Source organism: Protopterus annectens, chromosome 4.part0 (genome assembly GCF_019279795.1).
Source record: "Protopterus annectens isolate FY-2018-M chromosome 4.part0, PAN1.0, whole genome shotgun sequence".
NCBI lineage: Eukaryota > Metazoa > Chordata > Ceratodontiformes > Protopteridae > Protopterus > Protopterus annectens.
The window spans coordinates 611,548,680-611,571,418 of NC_056733.1; the positions used below are offsets into that span (position 1 = coordinate 611,548,680).

General features: G+C 36.7%; 1 protein-coding gene across 2 annotated transcripts in view; it reads right to left on the minus strand.

The window, feature by feature from the left end:
* The window catches only part of TCTN2 (tectonic family member 2), a 1,339,098-nt gene that overhangs the window by 400,568 nt on the left and 915,791 nt on the right, over nt 1-22,739 (minus strand). For both annotated transcript variants that reach the window (XM_044068545.1, XM_044068546.1), the window contains one exon: nt 8,453-8,567. In XM_044068545.1, the coding sequence (XP_043924480.1) occupies nt 8,453-8,567 (115 nt within the window). The remainder of the gene's footprint in view (nt 1-8,452; nt 8,568-22,739) is intronic.

The following is a 22,739-nucleotide window of genomic DNA, read 5'->3' on the forward strand; positions in this document are numbered from 1 at the left end:
CTATAAAAACATACATTACTAAAAAGTGGAATCTTTTTCAAAAATTCTTGCTCCCACAAGCATAAAACTAAATTCGCAAACACTGGAGCTACTTGAGCCCCCATTACTACTCCGCTTTTTTGCTGGAAAATATTATTGTTGAACACAAACAGTTTTTTTTAACACCAATTCAAATAATTGACAAATGATTGACACATCTTGCTCTAACCCCCTACAGCATTTACTCAGGTATAACCTTACAAATTCTAAACCCTCCTCTTGATGGATGGACGTGTATAAGGAACTAATGTCAATAGTGCATAACATAGTTTGCAAATAAAAGTATAATTTTTAAGCTCATTCAAAAACATCCATGAATCGTTTTAGTAAAAATTACTGGTCTGAACTATGGGGTTCAACATTTTGTTCAAATATGCACATATCTTAAATGTTTTGTTGTAAGGAGCAGACATAATTGACCTGAAAAGAGGTTGTTCTAAATTATTATGTAATTTAGGAATTCCAAATTTCAACCATAAGAAACTCAAATAAGTCCAATGTGACATATCCTTGGTGTAACAAATAAAACATAAATCAATGTCCTTATAACATTTTCTTCATTTCAGATAATAAATACTGTGGGTAGCCTCTATCTTGAAACATTTCCATCAGTCTGTCTACCTCATTGTTGAATACCACATCATTACTTATAATCCTTGATAGTCTAACCATTTGGCCCTTAACTAAATTCTTTTTTTGAAAGTAAGGGTGACAACTGTCGAAGTGCAAAAAGGAATTTGAGTACGTCCTTGCATTACATTTAAAACAATTAAAATTAAAATAATTAAAATACACACATATTTTATGAAATATTTTTGTAATACATATTCAGACGAATTTTTAGACGAATTATTACACTTATTTATAACTTGATATAGGGTTATGGTTATTATATTTTATAGGTTTGAATAACTAAGTATGTAAGGGTCACTTACATGTGTTATTAAAAAACAGTTTTTAACATTTGTAATGAATTTTACACAATGACAATGAAATGAGGTGTTATATGTTATATAACTTTCAGAATTGATTGTTAAGAATTTTAAAAACAATTGAAGCAGTTATGTGATTGGATACAGGTGAATGGTATATGTATATAATGAGAGTAAGAATGGTGTATTTGTAACTGACGAAACCCACGGAATAGTTGGGTGAAAGTGCTTAGTTTGACTTTTAATTGGAATAAACAGTTTAACCAGAATTGGATTACTTTGTTTACTTCTAAATTAAAAATGTGACAAGTTTTATCTAGCATCCTTTGTTCTTGCCTTTTTCCTTTGTGACTATAGTCAATGGATTCAGAGGTAAACTGCAAGTTTCTGTCATTTGTGAAGAAAAAGACGGAGATTATGTTAATTCGCTGGACTCATTAGATTCACTCATTAACACATCCCTGTGTTATTCACCAATCTCTCCTCCAAAAACACTACCGCCTTTAATGTTAGTAAAATAATCCAGCCTGTCAAGATTTTTAGTCACACTCTTTCTGATGTTACCATCAGTGGCAGTCTCTCCTTTATGGCCTCTCCTTTTTATAGGATAGGCCTGTCCTTGCTGATAAGTTTTGATGTCTCTAATTAATTTTTTTCTTCTTGTTAATTATATTACTTGTATGTCTCTTAGCCTTTTCTCTATAACATCATTCAATTTGACATAATTTAAAATAAATATATTTTAAATATAACTTCCTTACAAATAATTTAAAATCAAAAACAGTATTAACCAAAGAAGCTCTGTTGGCTGGTAAAAAGGAAAGGCCTTTAGCTAACAAACTTAATTCAGCTTAAGAAAAAAATCTTTCCACTTAAATTAAAAATGTGACAAGTTTTATCTAGCATCCTTTGTTCTTGCCTTTTTCCTTTGTGACTATAGTCAATGGATTCAGAGGTAAACTGCAAGTTTCTGTCATTTGTGAAGAAAAAGACGGAGATTATGTTAATTCGCTGGACTCACCAGATTCACTCATTAACACATCCCTGTGTTATTCACCAATCTCTCCTCCAAAAACACTACCACCTTTAATGTTAGTAAAATAATCCAGCCTGTCAAGATTTTTAGTCACACTCTTTCTGATGTTACCATCAGTGGCAGTCTCTCCTTTATGGCCTCTCCATTTTATAGGATAGGCCTGTCCTTGCTGATAAGTTTTGATGTCTCTAATTCATTTTTTTCTTCTTGTTAATTATATTACTTGTATGTCTCTTAGCCTTTTCTCTAAGATTATGGTACAAATACTGAAAAGCCTGAATGTTAGGGTATTGATTAAGTTGTTTGACTGTTATATTGATCTATTCTTTTAATGACTTAATTTTACTTGTGTTTCAGTCTATAAGCATTTTCAAAACATCCAACCCAGCTCTGTTATACATTTCCTTGATTTGGGAGTAAATTTTATTATTTACAATTACTCCATTCAAAAACGTGAATACTCTAAGCCCCAGTGGTACAATCTTTAGTTCTATACATTTACTTAGATAGTGGTTTTCCAACTTCAGGCTTTTAAACTTAAATATTTTATTGTATACGACACCAAAAAAGGAAATAATCAGTGAATAACAGCTCTACTTTCCACCATACACACTTTAATACTTGAAGAAAACTCTCTTAGCGCCTCGGCCACAAACAGCCTTTACAGAGTAAAACTTTTTCATAGTAAAAAACACTCCATTTATATCCCAGCTTAATATCATCATTTTTCAATTAACCAATTACATATGCTTCAATAAAACATTATTCAATTAGTATTTAAAGTAAAAACAGTATTATATAAAACTATGCCAATTACATTCTTTATTCAACCCATTGGGTTGCAAAGTATTATATTTGATTATAAAGACAGATTCCTTCCTTCTTAGTACATATTTCAACATTTCTGTATTTCCATATTGATTAGATACTTGTTCCAAAACAGTTACTTTCATACTTTGAATGCCCCCTTTATGTACCCTATTAAAGTGTTCTGCTACAGGACTGGTAAGTTTATTGTTTTTAATGTCTCTAACATGTTCCTTTATTCTTTTTCCTAGACTTCTTTTAGTTTCCCCTATGTAATATTCATTACATGAACAACTTATAGCATATATTACTCCCTTACTTAAGCATGTATACTTGCCTAAAGTATCATTTTTTTTTCCTTTTATTTCATCCACTCTGGTTATAATATATTGACAAATGGAACATTTTCCACAAGGGAAAGTCCCTTTTTCTGTTATATTACTTAGAATTTTCTCTCTTGGTCTAAAATATTTACTATGTACCAGGAAATCTTTTAAATTCCGTCCCCTTTGATAAGAAATTCTTAGTTCAATTTTAGACAATGATGGAACTTATCTTTTTACTTGTTTCCAATAAACTTTAACTAATTCAATAAATATGTCTGAAAAAAGTATATTTAGAGACAAAAAACATTGAATTATTATTAAAAATGTCATTACTGTTGTTTACTTTAACTTGTTTTATACCAGTTCCTGCAACCCTAACTACATTAGTTTCATAGATCTTAGAATAACTTCTATACACTTCTTCTGGGTTATACCCTCTACTTATAAAGGAGGCTGCAACTTTTCCAGCCTCATACCGTGCCTCTTCCTTATCACTACATAATCTCTTTATCCTTAACATTTCTCCAAAGGAGATGGATTCCAGTGTATGTCTGGGATGGCAACTGGTAGCATGTAACATCCAATTAATTTGATCAAATTTCCTAGCCCCATCACAAAACCTGACTATTCTCTCTCTAAATATTCAGAGCCTAACAAACAAAGTCACTGAGCTCCACAATTGGATGGCTCATACTATCCCACACATTCTCTCCCTATCAGAAACTTGGCTAAAGCCACAAATCTCTGACAGTGAAATTCTTCCACCTGGCTATAGTATATTTCGCTCAGACAGACTTACTAAAAAGGGAGGCAGAGTAGCTATATTATACTCCAACAGCCTAAATATCTCACCGTATCCCTCACCTATACCTAACTTCTACCCAGCAGAAGTTATAATACTAAACTGCCATTTGAACCTTCAAAAGAAATTTGCTGTTTCTTCCATCTAGCTTCCTCCAGGTAACAATTTACCTATCCTTGAAAACATTATATCCTGGTTCTCCCAAAATATACCATATGAAGCCCTAATACTAGGTGATGTCAATATTGACTGGTCAGAACTCATTACTGACTCACCTCAACTCAGTATCCACCTATGTGGCTTCCACCAAATTATCTCATCCCCCACTCACTTCCACAAAACATCATCATCGAGTACTACAATTGACTGGATTCTTACCAACTCTCCCCACCACTACCATAATCCTACCACCTTACCTGACTCCCTCAGTGACCATCTCCCTACCTCTATCTTAAGATACTACTCTCCAGCACCAAAACCACACATAACTAGAGACTGTTGGAAACTATCCAATTTCAATTCCACTCATTTCAACTCTATTCTCTCTAGTATAGACTGGACCATCCTAAAACAAATCCCACTAGATGATGCTGTAAGTATGTTTAACAACATATTTCTGAATACTCTAGACTCCCTAGCTCCATCTAGGAAAATCAGAATTAAATCTAATTTTGCTCCATGGCTATCTAAAGAAACAAAGTCACTAATGAAACAATGGGACAGTGCTTGGAAAGCCTGGACTAAAACAAAACAACTCCCTCTCCTTCACAAATATAGACAACTAAAAAACTTATAAAAAAACATACTACATTAGATAAAAAAAATCCTACTACACCTCTGCACAGCTAAGCAACTCATCTAACCCTCGTAAATACTGGTCTACACTGAACAAAATCCTCTATCCAGGAAGACCTTCTAACCCCTCCCCTTACCCAGACTCATCAACTGAGGAAACCACTAATCTCCTAACAAATATTTTATTGATACCATCCAGAATCTCACACCCACTAAGCCAAACTTAACTTCACAACCTACAGTACCCAACACTCAAACCTCAACTCAGTTCTCCTTTCAGCCCATTTCTACCTCTTATATTAAATCTTTACTTCTTAAACTCAAACCCTGTTCTGCCTCCACAGACAAACTACCACCTACCTTCCTTAAACTTGCTGCTGATTTTATTGCCTACCCTGTCTCTGTACTAATAAACAGATCAATTCTTGAATCAACTGTTCCTACTCTGTGGAAATCTTCCTTCACTATACCATTACACAAAGGAGGGAACTCAACTGACCCCACAAACTACCGACCCACTGCCATTCTACCCCCTCTCTCTAAGATACTAGAAAAATGTATTCACACACAGCTTCTTAACCACCTCATCAATCACAAACTACTCACCCCACACAACATGGAGTCCGTCCCAACCACAGTACTACCACTGCCCTCCTTTCCTTCACTCACACTATTGCAGAGACAATGGATAACAATAAGCTTGTCTCTTGTCTCTTCCTCAACCTCTCAAAGCCTTTTGATACTGTTTCTCATCCTTTACTATTATCCAAACTATCAAACCTACACCTATCCACATCCTCCCTAGCATAGTTCATCAGCTGCCTAACTGGAAGGCAGCAATCCATCAGATGGCTCTTATCCATCTCCCCCTTCCTTCCTACCCCCACTGGTGTACCCCAAGGCTCCATCCTAGGTCCCTTCCTGTTTAATGTATTCACCAATGACCAGTCTACCTCCTGCAAAGAGTCTTCCCTCATACAATATGCTGATCACTCCACACTTATATCTATCTCCAACAACATCTCCAAGCTCCATACCTTAACCCAACAAGCCTTCCTTTCCACTGAGCAATGGCTGACAACCAATTAATTCTAAACCTCAAAAAGACTAAGCTCTTGCTCTTCCTTCCCGATCTCTTGCCCATCATAAATCATCATTTTTTCATCAAATCCTCAAACAACACAGCTATTCAACCTGATACCAATACTAAACTACTTGGAGTCATAGCAGATGACAAATTTCAGTTCAACCTCCACTTACTCCAATGCATAAAGAAAACACATCAAAAACTAGGTCTACTTTATCGAAACAAAAAAATTCTCACCCCAGAGGCTAGACTGACACTTGGACAAGCACTACTACTCCCCTCCCTCCTTTACGCCACCCCTATTCTCACCAACATACAAGTCACCACCCTGAATAAACTACAACAAACCTATCACAAAATAGCTAGATTCATCACCAACTCACCATACAACACACACCACTGTATTGCATTAAACTCTCTACAATGGCTAGAACTCCAACAACTGCTTCTATCTCAGTTTCAAATACTACACTCTATTCTCTACAACCCCTCTTTCTGTCCATCTCTCTCTCACCCTTAGTTTCCACCAATACTCCATCCTGGACCCTCCGTACATCAAACCAACAGCTACTAGACATATATCAACCAAACAAATCTATTGGGAAAATACTCTATAAACATATTGTCACCAATGCCTGGAACAAACTCCCCCTTAGCCTACGATCCATTACCCACTACACCCAGATTAAAAATGAACTAAAAACTTTTCTACTTAACTCCAAGACTTGCTCTTGTCATAAACCCACCTAGGCTCCCTCTCCTGTCTCACACTTTGCTACACACCATTCTGAAAAAAAAAAAAAAAATTTTGATGATATAACTTCATGTATGTATTTTATGTATTAACCTCTTTGTAATTGTTCTCTTCTATGCTCAACTTTGTTATTGTTTGTCCTCAACTTTATTATTATTAACAGCTTTGTAAATCCTTCAACTATGTTAGTACTATACTTCTGCATGCAATCAATGTACTATTATGCAATTTTCTGGAGCTTTTCTCCTCGGGTCTTCACTGAAAATGGGCCAAAAACCCAGTTGGACTAACCTGGTTAACAAATTACAATAAATAAATAAATAATTATCTACAAACCTTTCCCTGTTAACTGGGAAGAATAGTCCAGCTCCTCTTTCCACTTTCATGGGAGTCTTTTTCCTATGCAGGTAAATCGCCCCTCTTCCTTTTAGCAGAGGGAACTCCAGACATAGAGGGTTCATCCCCTGGCTGAAGGCTGTGTATAGGTTTAAGGAACTCCAGAGTCAGGGCAAGCAATTCTATTGGTATAGCTATGGTTGGGAGGAGAGATGCAGAAGGCCCATCCAATATCTGAGAATCAATCTATCCAACATCTCAGAATCAGGTGTCTGTCAGGAGACAGTGATGGTGAAATATGCTTCAACTTCCGTGTCTTTTTATGTGAGATGTCCCCTCTAAGTTTTGGCTTTGGTATGGGAGTGTCAAGTTCCCACTTCAAGATCTGTGATGTCCTCTCTAACAAAAACAGTGGAGATTCCGTTCTCCCCTTCTTAAACAACAAACTGAGGATCATTCATCTATGCTCCATGCCTGAGAATCTGTGGAAGATGCATTCTGTTTGTTGGTTTAATTGGACATACCAGCATCTGCAAGCATGACAACCTTCAAAGTGGTATCACCAGAGCCCTGTGGATGAGTACGAGCATGGTCCAGGGACAGAGAAAGTGCTTCAACAGTACTCGCACCCTTGACCACCCTGGAACGTCATTTGCCTGAGTCATATATCCCAGATACTTCTCTGCCTTCTCCATAACTCACTTTTTCTTGAAAGAGATGCTGGATGTTAAGGATGACACTGGGGATGCCACTGCAGACTGAGTAAAGGCTCTAAGCCTTGTTTAACAAGAGAGTGTTGCAGGGAATGCTTCCAACTTTGGATAGTTTTCAGGGTGAATACCTGACCAACAACACACTTCTGAATGTCATAGTCCAGACCCATGCAGGAAAATACAGCATTTATGGAACTCTTTATGGGGAATTTGCCTGCCACCAACACACTTTCACTTTTTGGGTCCTGAAATAAGGCCAACACCCTACTACTAAAAAATAAGCAACTTACAATACAGCAACAACCCTATTAACATTAAAGGTAGAAGAAAGGTTCCCCACAGAGGTACTTATCTGACTCTTGAGCTCAGAAGAAGGCTGTACCACATCAAGAAGACAATATACTTTTGACACTAGTACATGAGGTATGTGCATCAAATTACAGAAAGAAAGATCTAAGATGGCATAGGTAGATGCCTGCTTTATAAATGGAACATCCCAGAAAGAGGCATCCTCTGCTCTGTGGGGAAAAGTTTTGATTTCCAGAAGTCAATGCAGATGTATGGGGACTCTATGACTAAAGTTTTCAAACATAAACGTGTGCTACATAGCTGCAGATGACAAACACATAAATGAATGCAAGCTGAAGTGGATAACAGTGATGAATAGAATAATTAAAAAAATAACAGAAATGAACAGCAAACACAGTCTTAAATTAATCCAACATGACTTGGAAGTAAAAAAAGTCCTAGCAAAACATGTAAAACATTAAAACACAATTTTACACATTATGTGAATAATTAAGCAAATATAAAGTGTAATGAAACCTTAGCACGCTGCAGTTGAGAACACCAGCACCCAGCTTGAAAAGACAGCCTGATGTTGCATCTACTCCAAACAAAACTGGTGTGGTACTTACAGAATCGCACAGTGCCTTTCCAACTGTAAAAAAATACATATATATTATTAGAACTTTCATTTAATTCAAGAGAAAAAGGAAGTCCATGTGCCCAAAAAACTATACAAGTTTAAATTTTATTCCTGATGATGAAAGAAAGAAAAATGGAAAAATATATATCTGCAGCAGAGCTAAGCACATGGCTCACTTTTAATAAACTCAACATGCTGGTATTAAAATAGCTCTTACTTCCTCATTGTAACAAGTCCATTATGTCAGAAACACTTATTCAGAAAAAAAAAAGATATGGATTAACTATTTTTGAGCTCCCATCAGCATGTGACTCACAAGACAGACTCTCTTTCATTAAGCATTCTCCTTGGTGTACAAAGATAAAGCCCTGAGTATGCCGCACATGACCCAAATTCAGTCAGTGGACAGGATGCTTGTAGGAGCTGGCCAGAAAAGATGGGAGTGAGTATCTGCTACTGGCTTGCCCATCATGGGGAAGGGACAGATAAGTCTTTCCTTACCTAGTTCTGAATTATATGCCACCTTCATTCAGCTGAGAATGTTGCGGGCTACCATCTTTCCAGACTTCTCAATTTTTTGGAAATCCTTCATGGCTGAGGAAATGTGTGGGGGGGGGTTAACCCAACTCTACAGGGATTATGTTTAAACAGGTGGGGGTGAAATAAGGATCTCTTCAATATATTATAACTTAATACTGTGGGTAATTTTACCAAAACCAAGGACTGGACTGAAAGCATATCTCCTATAATACTGGGAGTCAGGTGGAATCTCTTCAAGTAATCCATCAAAAACAAATTGTCGATCCTCAATAACTATGTGATCTCAAAGCCCCCTTCTCATGGCATGACTTGAAGGAAAAGTTTGTCATGACACTAGGAGATAGGATTTGAGTAGAAAACATTGTAAACATTTACACCAAATCAAAACTGGCAATCACAATCCTGGTGGACCAAGCTCAGGCTGATACATTTTTGGCTGGAGCTAAGAAGAGATAAAAGAAACATGAGATCACTCATTTCAGATGTGTACAAGATTGTTCTAGCAGTTAGGACCCATTTATCCCATAAGTATATAAGAGTATAGAAACAAGATCTGTGTACTAACATTCCACTAGATAGATGTCCCCTTCTGTTACAGACTCCAATCTATACTACAAGCCCTACAGGTTTACTTTTTTCAGATAGCAGTGTTTGTTTAAAAACTCTCTACCTCTGTGGGGCGAAGAAGTAATGTATTCTAATGCTTCTCCAATCTGTTGGTGGTGTAAGTTGGTTGTGCTGGGTACATGGACTTGTATTATGGGACTGCTAGGAATCTGCTTTCTTAAAAAAGCAAATTTAAGAATCTGTGAAACTTCATGGCCTGGTTCAGTGACCCTAAATGCCCCACTACTTCTTATCAAATGAGATCTAATCAGTGTACTTTCACTTCAGGACTGCACTTTATTACAATTAATAATGATAACTGGGAAGAAGCTGATAACTAGAGGGGAGGCCCCTTGCCAACAGCTGATTTATATGCACTTTTGAATGACATTAAAACCCTTGACAATGAGAAACCTGGAGTACAGGCAGGTGTAGGACAATGCTTTCCTTATATGAATGTCTGGCCCCACAGAGATAGAACTGCAATAACACAGTTGGAATACTTTTGGAATTTCTTTTGAAGTAGATACTTGTATCCATCCCATTCACTTAACTGGATTTTTCCATGCTTCTTTTTGTTCCTTTTTATTTTCCTTTTCACTAAGTTCTGAGTCATATGCACACATACCTTGTTTTGTCTGTTTGTATGGATTACTTGTAAAGTTATATATTCAGAGTTTTGATGTTAGCAATGAGTCAATACAATAATTGATTTAAAAAAAACTCCCCATCCCAGTTTTCCATACCATTATAACTAACTGTGATTGCCCCTACCCTCTCATACAGTCAACGTAAGGTGTTCCAATTTTGTTTTGTTTTTTTTGTATATCACCTATCCTACCAGGGCAGATGAAGCCACAGCTCAACTATGAGAACCAGGTTGCAGACTTACACCAGCCCATATGCTTCCAGCAGTACATCATTAGACTTACATATTCATACATCCAGCTTGGATGCTGCACCCTCAACCTCTACCAGGAACTGATCATACATTAGATCATCTTACTCTCTTCCTTGATGGTTAGAAATGCAATTCTTAGCAACTCCACCCTAAAATGTCTTACTTTTGAAATGCTGAGCTTTATAACAGGAAACTCAAGAATAAGGAAAAAAGGAAAAAAGACCAAAAGACCAAAAACACAAAAGAACAACAAATATTGAACATTGCTTTTCTACTTTATAAAGTTTTTTTTTTTTTTGCAGTGTGGAAGTGCCCTGGAACCCCTCAAACCTATGTATATACCAACTACAAGCCCCCCTGCACCTCCAACCTCCAACCTTTTACAAATATCTATAGCTATATATTTTTCTATTTATCTACATATGTCTGTCTATCTATCTATCTACCTACTCTCATATCCACCATTGCCATACCTCAGAAAAAAATGGAAAGTAACAAAGAACATCTCAGACTTCATATATGCAAGTCCACATATTCAGTCAATCAGTATTGCTGTTGTGGGATTCTAACTAATGAGTCTCAGAATTTCAAATGGTTATCCCCTAAACTCAGTTTTGGAATATATGTCAATGTAAATAGAGCTACCCTGACTCCATTGTGTAGAGTAAATTGAAAGGAAAGGAATTTTCCAGCAATTTTGTGACAACAATTCCTTGTAAAGAAATTTCTATAAACAATTTGATACAGAATTAAGGGGGAAATCGCTATTCACTGTGGAACGAGTCAATCCATTCAGCTCCCAAATTTAAATATATTAACCTTAAGGTCAAACACAGTCTCAAATAAAAATGGAATACTGTGTTGGGCAAATAAGCAGTCTCCCCCTTACTCTGCTACAGTACACCATAGTCAAAGAAAAAAAGTGCCAAAAATACTTAAAAAATTTTTTTTTTAACACAGGATAACCTAACCAAGAAGCAATAAGCAAAACATCATCCACTTGTGCAGCTGTATAGATGGAAGGGTTAGTGATCTAACTTGCTGGGTTCCATTACATTTGTTGGATGGCAGAAGTAGACAATAAGCTTGTCTACTGTGTCATTTTAAGATAATTGAACCTTCTAATGCTCATCTATAACTTTCCTATCATAGTTTCTCCACATGTCACATGTCCTTTTGAATGCATGTATGGATTTCCTTTCCAGCAATTATTACAGCTATACATCACATGGTCCCCAACCATCTCCGTGAGGAAGTGGTTTCTACATAAAGTAGTCATTCCCTACAGTTTCATTGGCTGTGCATCATCCTTCCCCTTTTGCCTTTCTGTTCAAGATGGCCCCTTCACATTTCCATGACATGACCCTGCCCAGCCACATCATATCTTCCCAACTATTCTTCTTTCCAAAGAGGAAAGCACAAGAACTTCTACTCTTTGGTCATATTATTTCCTCTTCATTGCATGCCTCTTTTTGATGGAATTAGTCAAGACTCCTTTAAGCAGTTTGATGACCCTATTCTAGTATGACTTCAGGAACCACACATGGTACTCAAAGTGTGGCCTGAGCTGCGCACAGAAAATAGGAAGAAATACAGATTTTATTCCAGGAGTCTATCCCCTTCAGGTTATAACCCAGCATTCTGTATGAAGATGTCAATACCCTTTCACTCTGCTCCTGGTAGTCCAGTTCAGATGTGTTCAGACCCATCCAACTCTAATGCCAACTAACCCACTCCCTGTCTGTCACTTCATATAACACCCACTGTGACACAACTGCAATGTTTTGTATTTTTCTGCAGTGAACATCAATTGCCAGATTTCTGCCCAATTTTAGCCCAAATAGTCAGTCTTTCCAAATCTTACACTGATGTACTTACGTTTGTCTCATCAATGAAGAGGCTTATCATTTACACAGCAAATCATTTTCATCCATCTCATGCATATTGTCATTTAGTCGTCCATATATACCCAATACAATGATGTCCAGTTTACATAACTTTTTACTACTAGTTTGTATAACCTTGTCTTCCTTATCATCCTTTATTGCTACATACAACAAAGTACCCTCCAACCCCTCCCTCAAGACTCTTCATCAGCAAACAGATATCAGTGCCTGTCACACTGCCTCTGACCACATTATGCTGAAGTTTAATCAATACCTCCCCTGCTTGTTCCTTCCATTCAGGCAGAACCTCTTCCTATCTATTTACTTAATTTATCCTGTATTTATTTTATTTTGCTTTTGCTAACTGGGTTTAGTTAAAAAAACATTTTTAGTGGAGGCCCAGGGAAAAAAAGCTCCAATATACTACACACAGTCTTAAATGGACATTCAGTAATACACATAAAGACATTAAATAATAAACATTAACAAACACACTTGCATTTCCTAATCAGATTACATTCATATGAAATAACAAAAAACATTATAGTATAAAAAAGATACTTATGCATTTGGTAGATGTTGAACATTTAGGTATATTAGTGTGTTTGTCAAACAGATAGTAGCTCTTGTGATTAGTAAACTATAACAGAACACACTGCAGCCTAGTGATTAGGAATTTAAAGAAATGGAATTGAGAGAAGGAACTTAGTAAGTCAGAAAATGTCAATATTGTAGCTAAGAGGTGGCATATTAATCAGGTTCAGGGACAATTATATACAGCTGTCATAAAGTTTATATTAGAAGTACAGAGGTAGGGTGGGGAGCAGTCTCACCAAACGATGCATATGGCTGGGAGATGCTAGTAAAACTATTCAGATATTGGTGGTGCCTGGTTTGGGCCATAGGATTCTGAGTGAATAGAAATAGTTTGATGATACAGCAAGCTGAAGATTAAAGTGGCATTTATTCTGGAGATATACAAGAGTAGAGCCAATGATTTGATAATTGATGTTTTAGTTGTGTTTTAAATGAGTTTACATTCTGAATGAACTTCAGTGATAGTTGCATGTGGTTCCATAGTTCAGCCACACTATTTTAACATAGAATGTCACTTCTAGTACTAGAAGATTTGGTTATAGCGATTAGTGGCTTTTCTCTAAAGCATACAATTTTATTAGGGCAGTAGTGCTGTACTGAGTTGTTAAGGGCTGGGGAATTTTCTCATAGAGAAGTCTGTGTAATGCAGTCAGCTGAAAAAAAGAGCTAGATGATGTGGTAGTTCTAACCCATGTAATTCCCTGAGTACTAGGCAGCAGTGTGTTCTATTTTATACTTTACAGCAAATTTGGATATTTTATTACAACTTTGTTCGAGTTTGGATAATTGTAAGACTTAAACATTAGTGAAGACTGGGGCAGCACAGAGAACAGATGGTAACAAGAAATAGAGGCAAGATCATTGTCTTGTCGCCATGTCACTGAGGTAGGGTTATGCAGACTTATTTTATCCAGGGCTTTTGGGTTTCTAATACCAGGATGGGAATGTGCCCCATTCTTAAGTCAAAGTATGATAAAAGTTTGCAAAATTAGTATTGTTTCAGTCTTTCATATTACTCGTACTCTTTACAGCATCAGCAATGTTCCAGAATGCGCTAGAATTGACTCCTTTGCAATTCATATGGCGTTACATGTATCAGTAGCATATCTAAATATGACTGTAGAGTCCATTTTTATGAGACCCATTGCTCCTACTACTATTGGAGCTCCCTGATAGCTTCCTTCCACACTGCCCTTGTTTTTGCCTGCAAAGCCTGGTATTTTAAGACTTTTTCTCTATACAAATTGTAATCATGACCTAATCTTTTGTCTTCTTGTCATGGACTACTATGTCTGGTTTTCTCACATCTATTTTTTGAACTGTTGGTGACAGGTGATCCCACATGATATAAATTTCATCATTCTCTATAATGCTTTGTGGCTCATGTTTCCAATGCTTCTCATCTTCTTCAATATTGTAATGTTTGCACAATCCCCAATGCAACAGTCTTGCCACATTACTATGCCTTTCAGTATACATGCCCTCTATCATTAGTGTATCACACCCAGAAACGAGATGTGCAATTTGTTTGCAGTTCTGTTTTACAGAACCTGCATTTATCTACTCCAAAATCTTCTAGAAGTATACAAACCAGCTCGTCCCCCACGCAAACACCTTCTATCCTTTAGTCTAGCACGACTCTGGAACTCCCTACCACTATCCATTTGTACTACCCCTAGTTACTCTATCTTCAAAAAAAACTCCTCACTCATATCTAGTATCCCAGTGGGAATGCTCCTGCTGCCACCCTACATAACTTACCCTGCAAATTTTCATCTTCTCTTCTTTTCAATAGCATTCTTCCTTTTAACTTCTCTTCCAACTCATATATTCTTGTTAATTACTTGCTAAATGTATATAATTCTTGGCTACACCTCTTACTGCAAGTTTCCTAACATGTATTAACGTTCCTGTATATATTTTGTAATTATTCCTTTAAAATTCTGTATTACCTGTTCGTTTATCACTAATCTAAACTGTTTGTAATATTTGTCCTTGTCTAATCCAGTTGTATATTTTCAATCTATGACATATAGTAATGTTAATAGACTTTGGTCTGCTCTATTCTATAACACATGTAAGCTTATAATCTACGTCATATTGTAACCTTGATTGTTTATGGAGCTTTTCTCCCCAGAACTCCATTGAAAACGGGTTCACTTTGGCCCAATGGACTATCCTGGTAAACCAACTGCAAATAAATAAATACCACATGTTCAATGGACTTTGTAAACTAATGTCTATGTAGTCCACTATCCTGGGCCACCAATATTAACCTTTCAGCTTTTGGTTTAAATTAACCTCTCCTTAACCCTCCCTGCATCAGATCCTGATCAACATCAAGTATTTCCAGGAGTTTTCTGTTCTTACCACTATATTTATGCCTTTTCATGTGATCCTTTTCCTTATATTCTTTTGTTTTTTTTTTTTTTTTTGTTTTTTTTTGGCACATTCAGTTGCTGTCTGACTTTTACCTACTTCAGGTTTGATTTCCATTCCAAATTGAGACCAATATACTTCTGCTAAACTAAAAAGGGAAGTCAACTTAGATTTGTTCACTATATGTTTTAAAACTTTCACTATGTTTGGATCTACTGAGGTCAGCAGATATGTATGCAGTCCTACTATTGAAACTCTGTATATGTAATCGATTTCGAGGAGGCCCATACCTCCTTCAGAATGAGAAAGATATAATATTGTTATACACACTGATTTGTATATATCATTTGATAAGCATGAAGCATTTTTCTTGTTTTCTTGTTCAACTAATCCAATACCTTTTGGGGGCAATCACCCCAAAATTGTAAGTTAGAACAGGAAGAAAAAATTGGTTTATAGCTTGAACTTTATTTCTAGATGTCAGGGTTGTTTTCAGTATTACTTTTAGTCTTCTAAAATATTCCGAAGTTTGTTCACATTTGTAGATATTTTGTCAATACTTTATCAGTGACCAAATATTTATACACTCCCTCCTGTTAAAGTTCCTTTATATCACATTCCTGCCCATTTCTTAGTGCTGCAGCTTTCCCGCTTTAAACGTTGCTTCTGCACATTTATCAAGACCAAATAACATTCTTATATCATCTGAGAAAGTTTTAATGACTTGCAGTTGGGCTTTCAGCTCCTCATCTGAACTATGCAGTTTTAAATCTTCCATAGAAAGAAGATGAGAAGTATTTACACTTTGTTGTTTTCTGGGAGCCAAATTGTAATCATGACCTAATCTTTTAAGTAGACAGCTTAATGGGTTAAGAGCAAGACAAAAGAGCAGCGGGTGCCAAAGAGTCACCCTGGGATATCCTCCTCTGAATTTTTATCCTTGGGATAATAATTTGTCCTTTATCATGGCTTAGCTGCAAACTGGCTTGCAACTCTTTCATGGTTACTATAATGTAATTGATCAATGTAGGGTGTGTGTCTTATATAACTGTAAGCACTTCTTTATCCATGAATATGGGATGCTACCAAATGTTTTTTGTAATCTATCCATGCCGTACTTAGATGCTTCCTCTTTTTACAATTCTCCATTATGACTAACAAAAAATAATCCTTTGTTACCTTTTTGTTCTATTGCCATGATCGAGTTTTCTTCTAAATGACTATAAACTCTCTCTCGGCATCAATTTCAGTATATAGTTTATACATTGTCAGAATGCAAGTTGTTAGTCTATAGTTTTTAGGACAGCTTGCAGGATCACTCTTAAGGAGGAGCATCATATTTCCTGTTGTTACCCAGGTTGGTGTCTGTTTGGGATATGCATATAAAATTCTGTTCTTACTCAGGACTAAATCTTCATGTAAAGATGTTAATACTTTTAGCCAGAAGTTAGGCACCGCATCTGGGTCAGGGTTTTTTCCATTTAGGAGCTTTTTTCACCTTTGTTTCATTTTCTCTGACCATTACTTCATCCCGTTTCATAACCAGTCATTTGAACTTCTAAGTGCTTCTTTTACTTCTTCTGTCCATTCAGCATCATTATTATGTTCCATAGGATCTTCACAGATATTTCTCCAAAATGTGTCTATTTCTTCTTTTTTGGTGGTATTTCTATTCCTTGTGTTTTTGTTTCCCAATTCTGTATAAAACATTTTTTGGGTCATCAATGAATTGCTTATTTTTTACTTTTCATTTCTATTTATCTGTATATCTTCTAAGTTTCTTCTGCCTGTGCTGGTATCTTTAGTTAATTATTTGCAATAGTGTATGGCAGATCCTGGTCTGCTCTGATTCTGCACAATGTTTTTTATCACGTCTATCTTTATAAGTATTTTTGTTCATCTGTTTCATAACCAGTCATTTGAACTTCTAAGTGCTTCTTTTACTTCTTCTGTCCATTCAGCGTCATTATTATGTTCCATAGGATCTTCACAGATATTTCTCCAAAATGTGTCTATTTCTTCTTTTTTGGTGGTATTTCTATTCCTTGTGTTTTTGTTTACCAATTCTGTATAAAACATTTTTTGGGTCATCAATGAATTGCTTATTTTTTACTTTTCATTTCTATTTATCTGTATATCTTCTAAGTTTCTTCTGCCTGTGCTGGTATCTTTAGTTAATTATTTGCAATAGTGTATGGCAGATCCTGGTCTGCTCTGATTCTGCACAATGTTTTTTATCACGTCTATCTTTATAAGTATTTTTGATCATCTGTTTCCTCTTCTACACTCTTAACAGTGACACTTGTCTTAATTGCTTTATAGCTTTTCCCTACTTGGTACATCCATGATGGCATTTGATTTCTTCCCTTCCTTTCTCTTACTGCCTGTGTTTTTGTGGGAAGACTTTGTTATTAATTTAGCTGCACAGTAATATATCTTATTTACTTTTGATATATCATATGCATTTTTGTTAATAGTCTTTATTACGGCGTTCATTTGTTTTATCAGACTTCTAACATTTTGGGTCTTATTGACTTTCTGTAGCCTATTCCTTTCAGTAGTCTTAATACATCTATCCATGTCTATTAAATCAAACAACTCTTCCCTTAGAACATTTCCTCTAAACCGAGGGCACATTATTTCTTCTCCATTTCCTGCGGGCATTCTGCAGACAATTCCAGCACATCTCCCTGTGACATATTCTCTTCAGCTGCATCCTGCGACACCCACTGTTGTTTTATATGGGAATTCACTGGCCTATTACTCCACCTATATCATGATCTCCTGCTCCTTCCCTTGCTGTACAGCTCCAACTGAACGTTTGTACTGGTTTTCTACTGAAGGTTCCAGAGTATCTTCATGTGGCAAGTGATCAGATGCTTCCCATTCCACTTGTTTATCCTTAATTTATGGCTTCATTATTCCATCATGCTGTGACATTATCAGCACTGGAGTTTCTACACTAAATCCTTCAGTTCACAGGTAATCCATAACTTCAGTTACTATTTCTTTAACTTCTTCATTATCAATCCTTTTTTCTACTTTCCCCTTTATTGTCTTATTTTTTGCATTATGAAATTTTCCATATCTGGATACCTTTGCCTGTATTTCTCTTCCAATATCTTTGATACTGCCTTTTTGTATTGATTAGTTTTGCTTTCTCCTTTCCATAGATATTGCACCATATTAAATCTCTTTTTCTTTCTCATGTCCATATTTCTTCCTCAGATGTCTCCCGCTCCAACTGTTTCTCCTGACTTTGGAGACTCATTGTTCCATCATGCTGCGACATAACCTGTATCAGACTTTCTACACTAAATCTTTCACTTTGCAAATATTCTATAACTTCAGCATTTATTTGTTTAACTTCTACTTTACTAATCTTCTCTTCTGTGTTCCTCCTTTTTGATCTTATTTTTTGTATTGTGAAATTTTCTATATCTGGGTGGCTTTGCCTGTATTTCTCTTCAAATATCTCTGGAAATACTTTTTTGCATTTATTAGTCTGGCTTTTTCCTTTGCATAACTATTGAGCCATATCAGATCTCTCTTTCTCATGTCCATGTTTTTGTTTAAAATCTTTCAAAAAATCTCTATTTTTTTTCAAACTTCCTCGGTCACTTTTTTTTTTTCTAAACAGCCCCAAGTTTCTTGGTCTATATAATGCTTTTCATGGCTCTGTTGTGTTAATGAACACAAATCTGCATTTGAAGCTTTTGACAGTTATTTTGTTCTGCAGGTGATTTCTTTCCTCTAATTTCTCTCTCAATCTTTTTGAATATCTTCTTTCTGGTAATTTTGGGAGTCTCGCATAATAGTAACAATACATAATTTCTTTCTTATCCTCAGTAGTCTACTCTAACATCTTTATAGCTCATTGTTTGCCTGTCAGTTTTGTGTTTTTTGTGGACTACTACTTCCTTCTACAACAGGGGGCCATCTTTACCCTGAGCATGACCTAACCCCATTGTAGGAATGTTTCCATGCCTTGATGATTCTGCACTGTCATTTTTTCTAGTCCTGGTATCCGTGTGCATACCAGGATTGGGCAACTTTTTTTTATTCCAGGGTTTGTGCACCCAGCTGTCTTTTTTATTTTTAATCTACTTCTTTCTATGATATATGCTGTACAAAAAAAAGTCTATATATCAGTGTCTTGGTGAGATTTTGAAAAAACAGGGTCCACCTTATGAAAATACTCATCAAGACTTGAGGATAAACTCAAGTCCAACAATGCTACTCTCCTTTGCTTGCTGATTTTATCTCTCCATTTACACCCCACTCTGTATAGTGTGCCTAGTTTTTGATGAGTTTTTAAACTGCATGTAATACATGGAGCCCAAATATTAACTGGTCATCTACGATGACACCCAGTAATTTTGTGTGGTTTACTTGTTTTACCATGGGATTGTTGGCAGAGGCAATAGTGAATGGCAAATAGCATTGTTTTGAGGTAAAGAGCAGTAACTTTTTTCAGGGTCTAGTAGTAGTTGTGAATTAATTATCGATGTTTCATCTGATAAGGTCTTGGAGTTTATAGAGAGTTTTGACAGAGTAGATTGAGGATGAGTCATCAGCATAGTGAACTGCGGTAGTAGGTTTTGCAACAGTGTAGACATCATTGATAAATTATGTATTTATTTGTTTATTTATTTACTTATTGTATTTGTTAACCGGGAAAGTTTACTGGGCCTAGGTGAGCCCATTTTCAGTAGAGGCCCGGGGAGAAAAACTCCACATACATTAATAGCACATACAAGAAATAGCACACTATACAGAGCATAGACAGTCTCAAATCATGGAAATAATATTAACACAGCAGCACAAGTTATTTACAAACATTACACATCTACATTGTGTACAATTGTATCACTGAAGATGGAGTTAGTCAAATATCGTAGCAGTTTTGATTGTTAATTGTTGGATTTTTGTAGGCATAATCTGTTGAAACAAGGTGGAACTTGATTTTACCCTTTATGCAGAGAAACCATGAGAGTTTGAGAATGGGTGATCTCTTCCTGCCACTTTCTAATTGTAGTGCACATTCCCAGAACAAAACAATGTGCTAGCAGACAGCTTTCAGCAGGTCCATTCTGAATCCTCATGACTGGTCCCTTAGTCAAGCAGTAGCAAATGATGTTTTCAGCCACTGGGCCAACCTTGCTACAATCTGTTTGCTTTTATCCTGAACAACAAATGCATCAAGAACTTTGCTGTGATCCCCACAAAAGGGGAGTGACCGAGGGACAGTCTTGTCCATGACTGGCCCCCAGGTCTCTTTTATGCTTACCCTCCCCTTCCCTTGATCCTGAAATTTCTACAGAAAGCCAGCATTCTGAAGTGCTCCCTAATCTTCATTGCCCCTTTCTGGCCTCATCAGGTATGGTTCCCCTTTGTATGGTCTCACCTAAAGTATCCCCCATGGATACTGGATCCCAATTAGGACCTCATGTCACATCCAGCAGAGCACTGAAAACCCAGTCTCCACACTCCCAAGCTGACCACATGGTTTCTCCACTTCCATTGATTATAAAAAAGTCCAGGCTACTTCCCCAATTTGCAAAATAATCTTGGCCTCACAAAGACTGTCCACAAAAATGTCTGTAACAGTAAATGGAAATTTACTATTTGGGTGTTGAAAGAAAATATTGATCCCTTTACAGCTCCTACTTCATCTAGTCTCCTTTTTCTGAGTTCACTTTTTCACGATGGCACCAATTTCTCTACCATTAAGCTACAGTTGTTTGTAATGTCTAATTTTCATTCAGGAAAAGGATGTTCCTCTATTTCCTCATCAAAGTTATGTAAAGCCTTGTGAGGGGTATTTTCTTGCTAAGGCCTCCAACTGAAGATCCTTCCCCCTTGGGACAATCTTCCTTCAAGACCTCTCTCAAAAACCTTTCGAACCAGCAGATAGTTGTGACCTGAAATTTCTTTCCTGGAAGACAATTTTTTGGTAGCTATCATATCAGCCAAGAGAGTATCAGAATTACAAGAATGTCAGCCAAATCTCCTTACATAATTTTTCATAAAGATAGTTTCCCTAAGCACTAATCCATCCTTTATGCCTAAAGTTGCAAAATAGTCCATTATTAATCAGTCCATTCAGCTGCCAGTCTTCTTGCTAAATTATTTAAAGGAGAGTACATGTTACATCTTCTCGATGTTTACAGACAGTTGCATTTGTATTTCCACAGGACAAAGAAGCACAGAAAATCTGATCAACTCTTTGAATCTTTCTCTGCTACTCGTTTGGGCCAAGCAGTATCCAAAATTCTTTTAGCTAAATGGATAACAGATTGTATTTCTTCTATTTATTCCCAGCAAGAGGTTGATTTGCCTCATCCACCAAAAGCCTACTGTGCTACATCTATGGCCACTTCTTCAGTTTTTTCTGTTGGAACATCTATTGACAAAATAGGTGCTGCAGCCATTTGGTCTAAGATGTATACATTTGTTTCTTACTATAAATTGGACATTGTCTCCAGAAGCAGGGCATCCTTCTGCTCGACAATGTCTAGAATATCCTTTTTTAAGGCCACTCAGGAGTTACGTAGCTGGAGACTCTGATCTAGTGAGTAAGAATGAAAAGGACAACATCAGATTTTGAAGTTACATACTTGCCATAACTTGGTATCTGTGTTGTCAATTTATATTCTTACTCGCATCCCACCCATCCATCCCCCATCCTTGGTATCTTCGAGAAGTTACCTTAAGGAATTCAGAACCCATTGATTCATGGTTTGGTCTCCAGAATTTCTTGTTATGGTCTATTTTTTGGGACTGTGTGGCTATTAGGACAGCAAACTCGATCTGAGGAGTTAAGGAAGGTATGATGCATTATGGGAATGGGAGGAGCTTGAAACTTGGATCCTAAATCTGGTGAATGCGGCCAAATCGGATCTGATGTTGGATCTGAAGACCCAGTAGTGAGCAAGAATGAAAATGGACAACACAGATGCCAAGTTATGGTACGTACATAACTTCAAATTCTCTACCTTCTTGCCAGTAACTATTGGCATCCTAATAGCTATACTGAGCTCCATACTTTTCAACATGACTGGTCCCTTAGTCAAGCAGTAGCAAATGATGTTTTCAGTCACTGGGGCCAACCTTGCTACAATCTGTTTGCTTTTATCCTGAACAACAAATGCATCAAGAACTTTGCTGTGATCCCCACAAAAGGGGAGTGACCGAGGGACAGTCTTGTCCATGACTGGCCCCCAGGTCTCTTTTATGCTTACCCTCCCCTTCCCTTGATCCTGAAATTTCTAC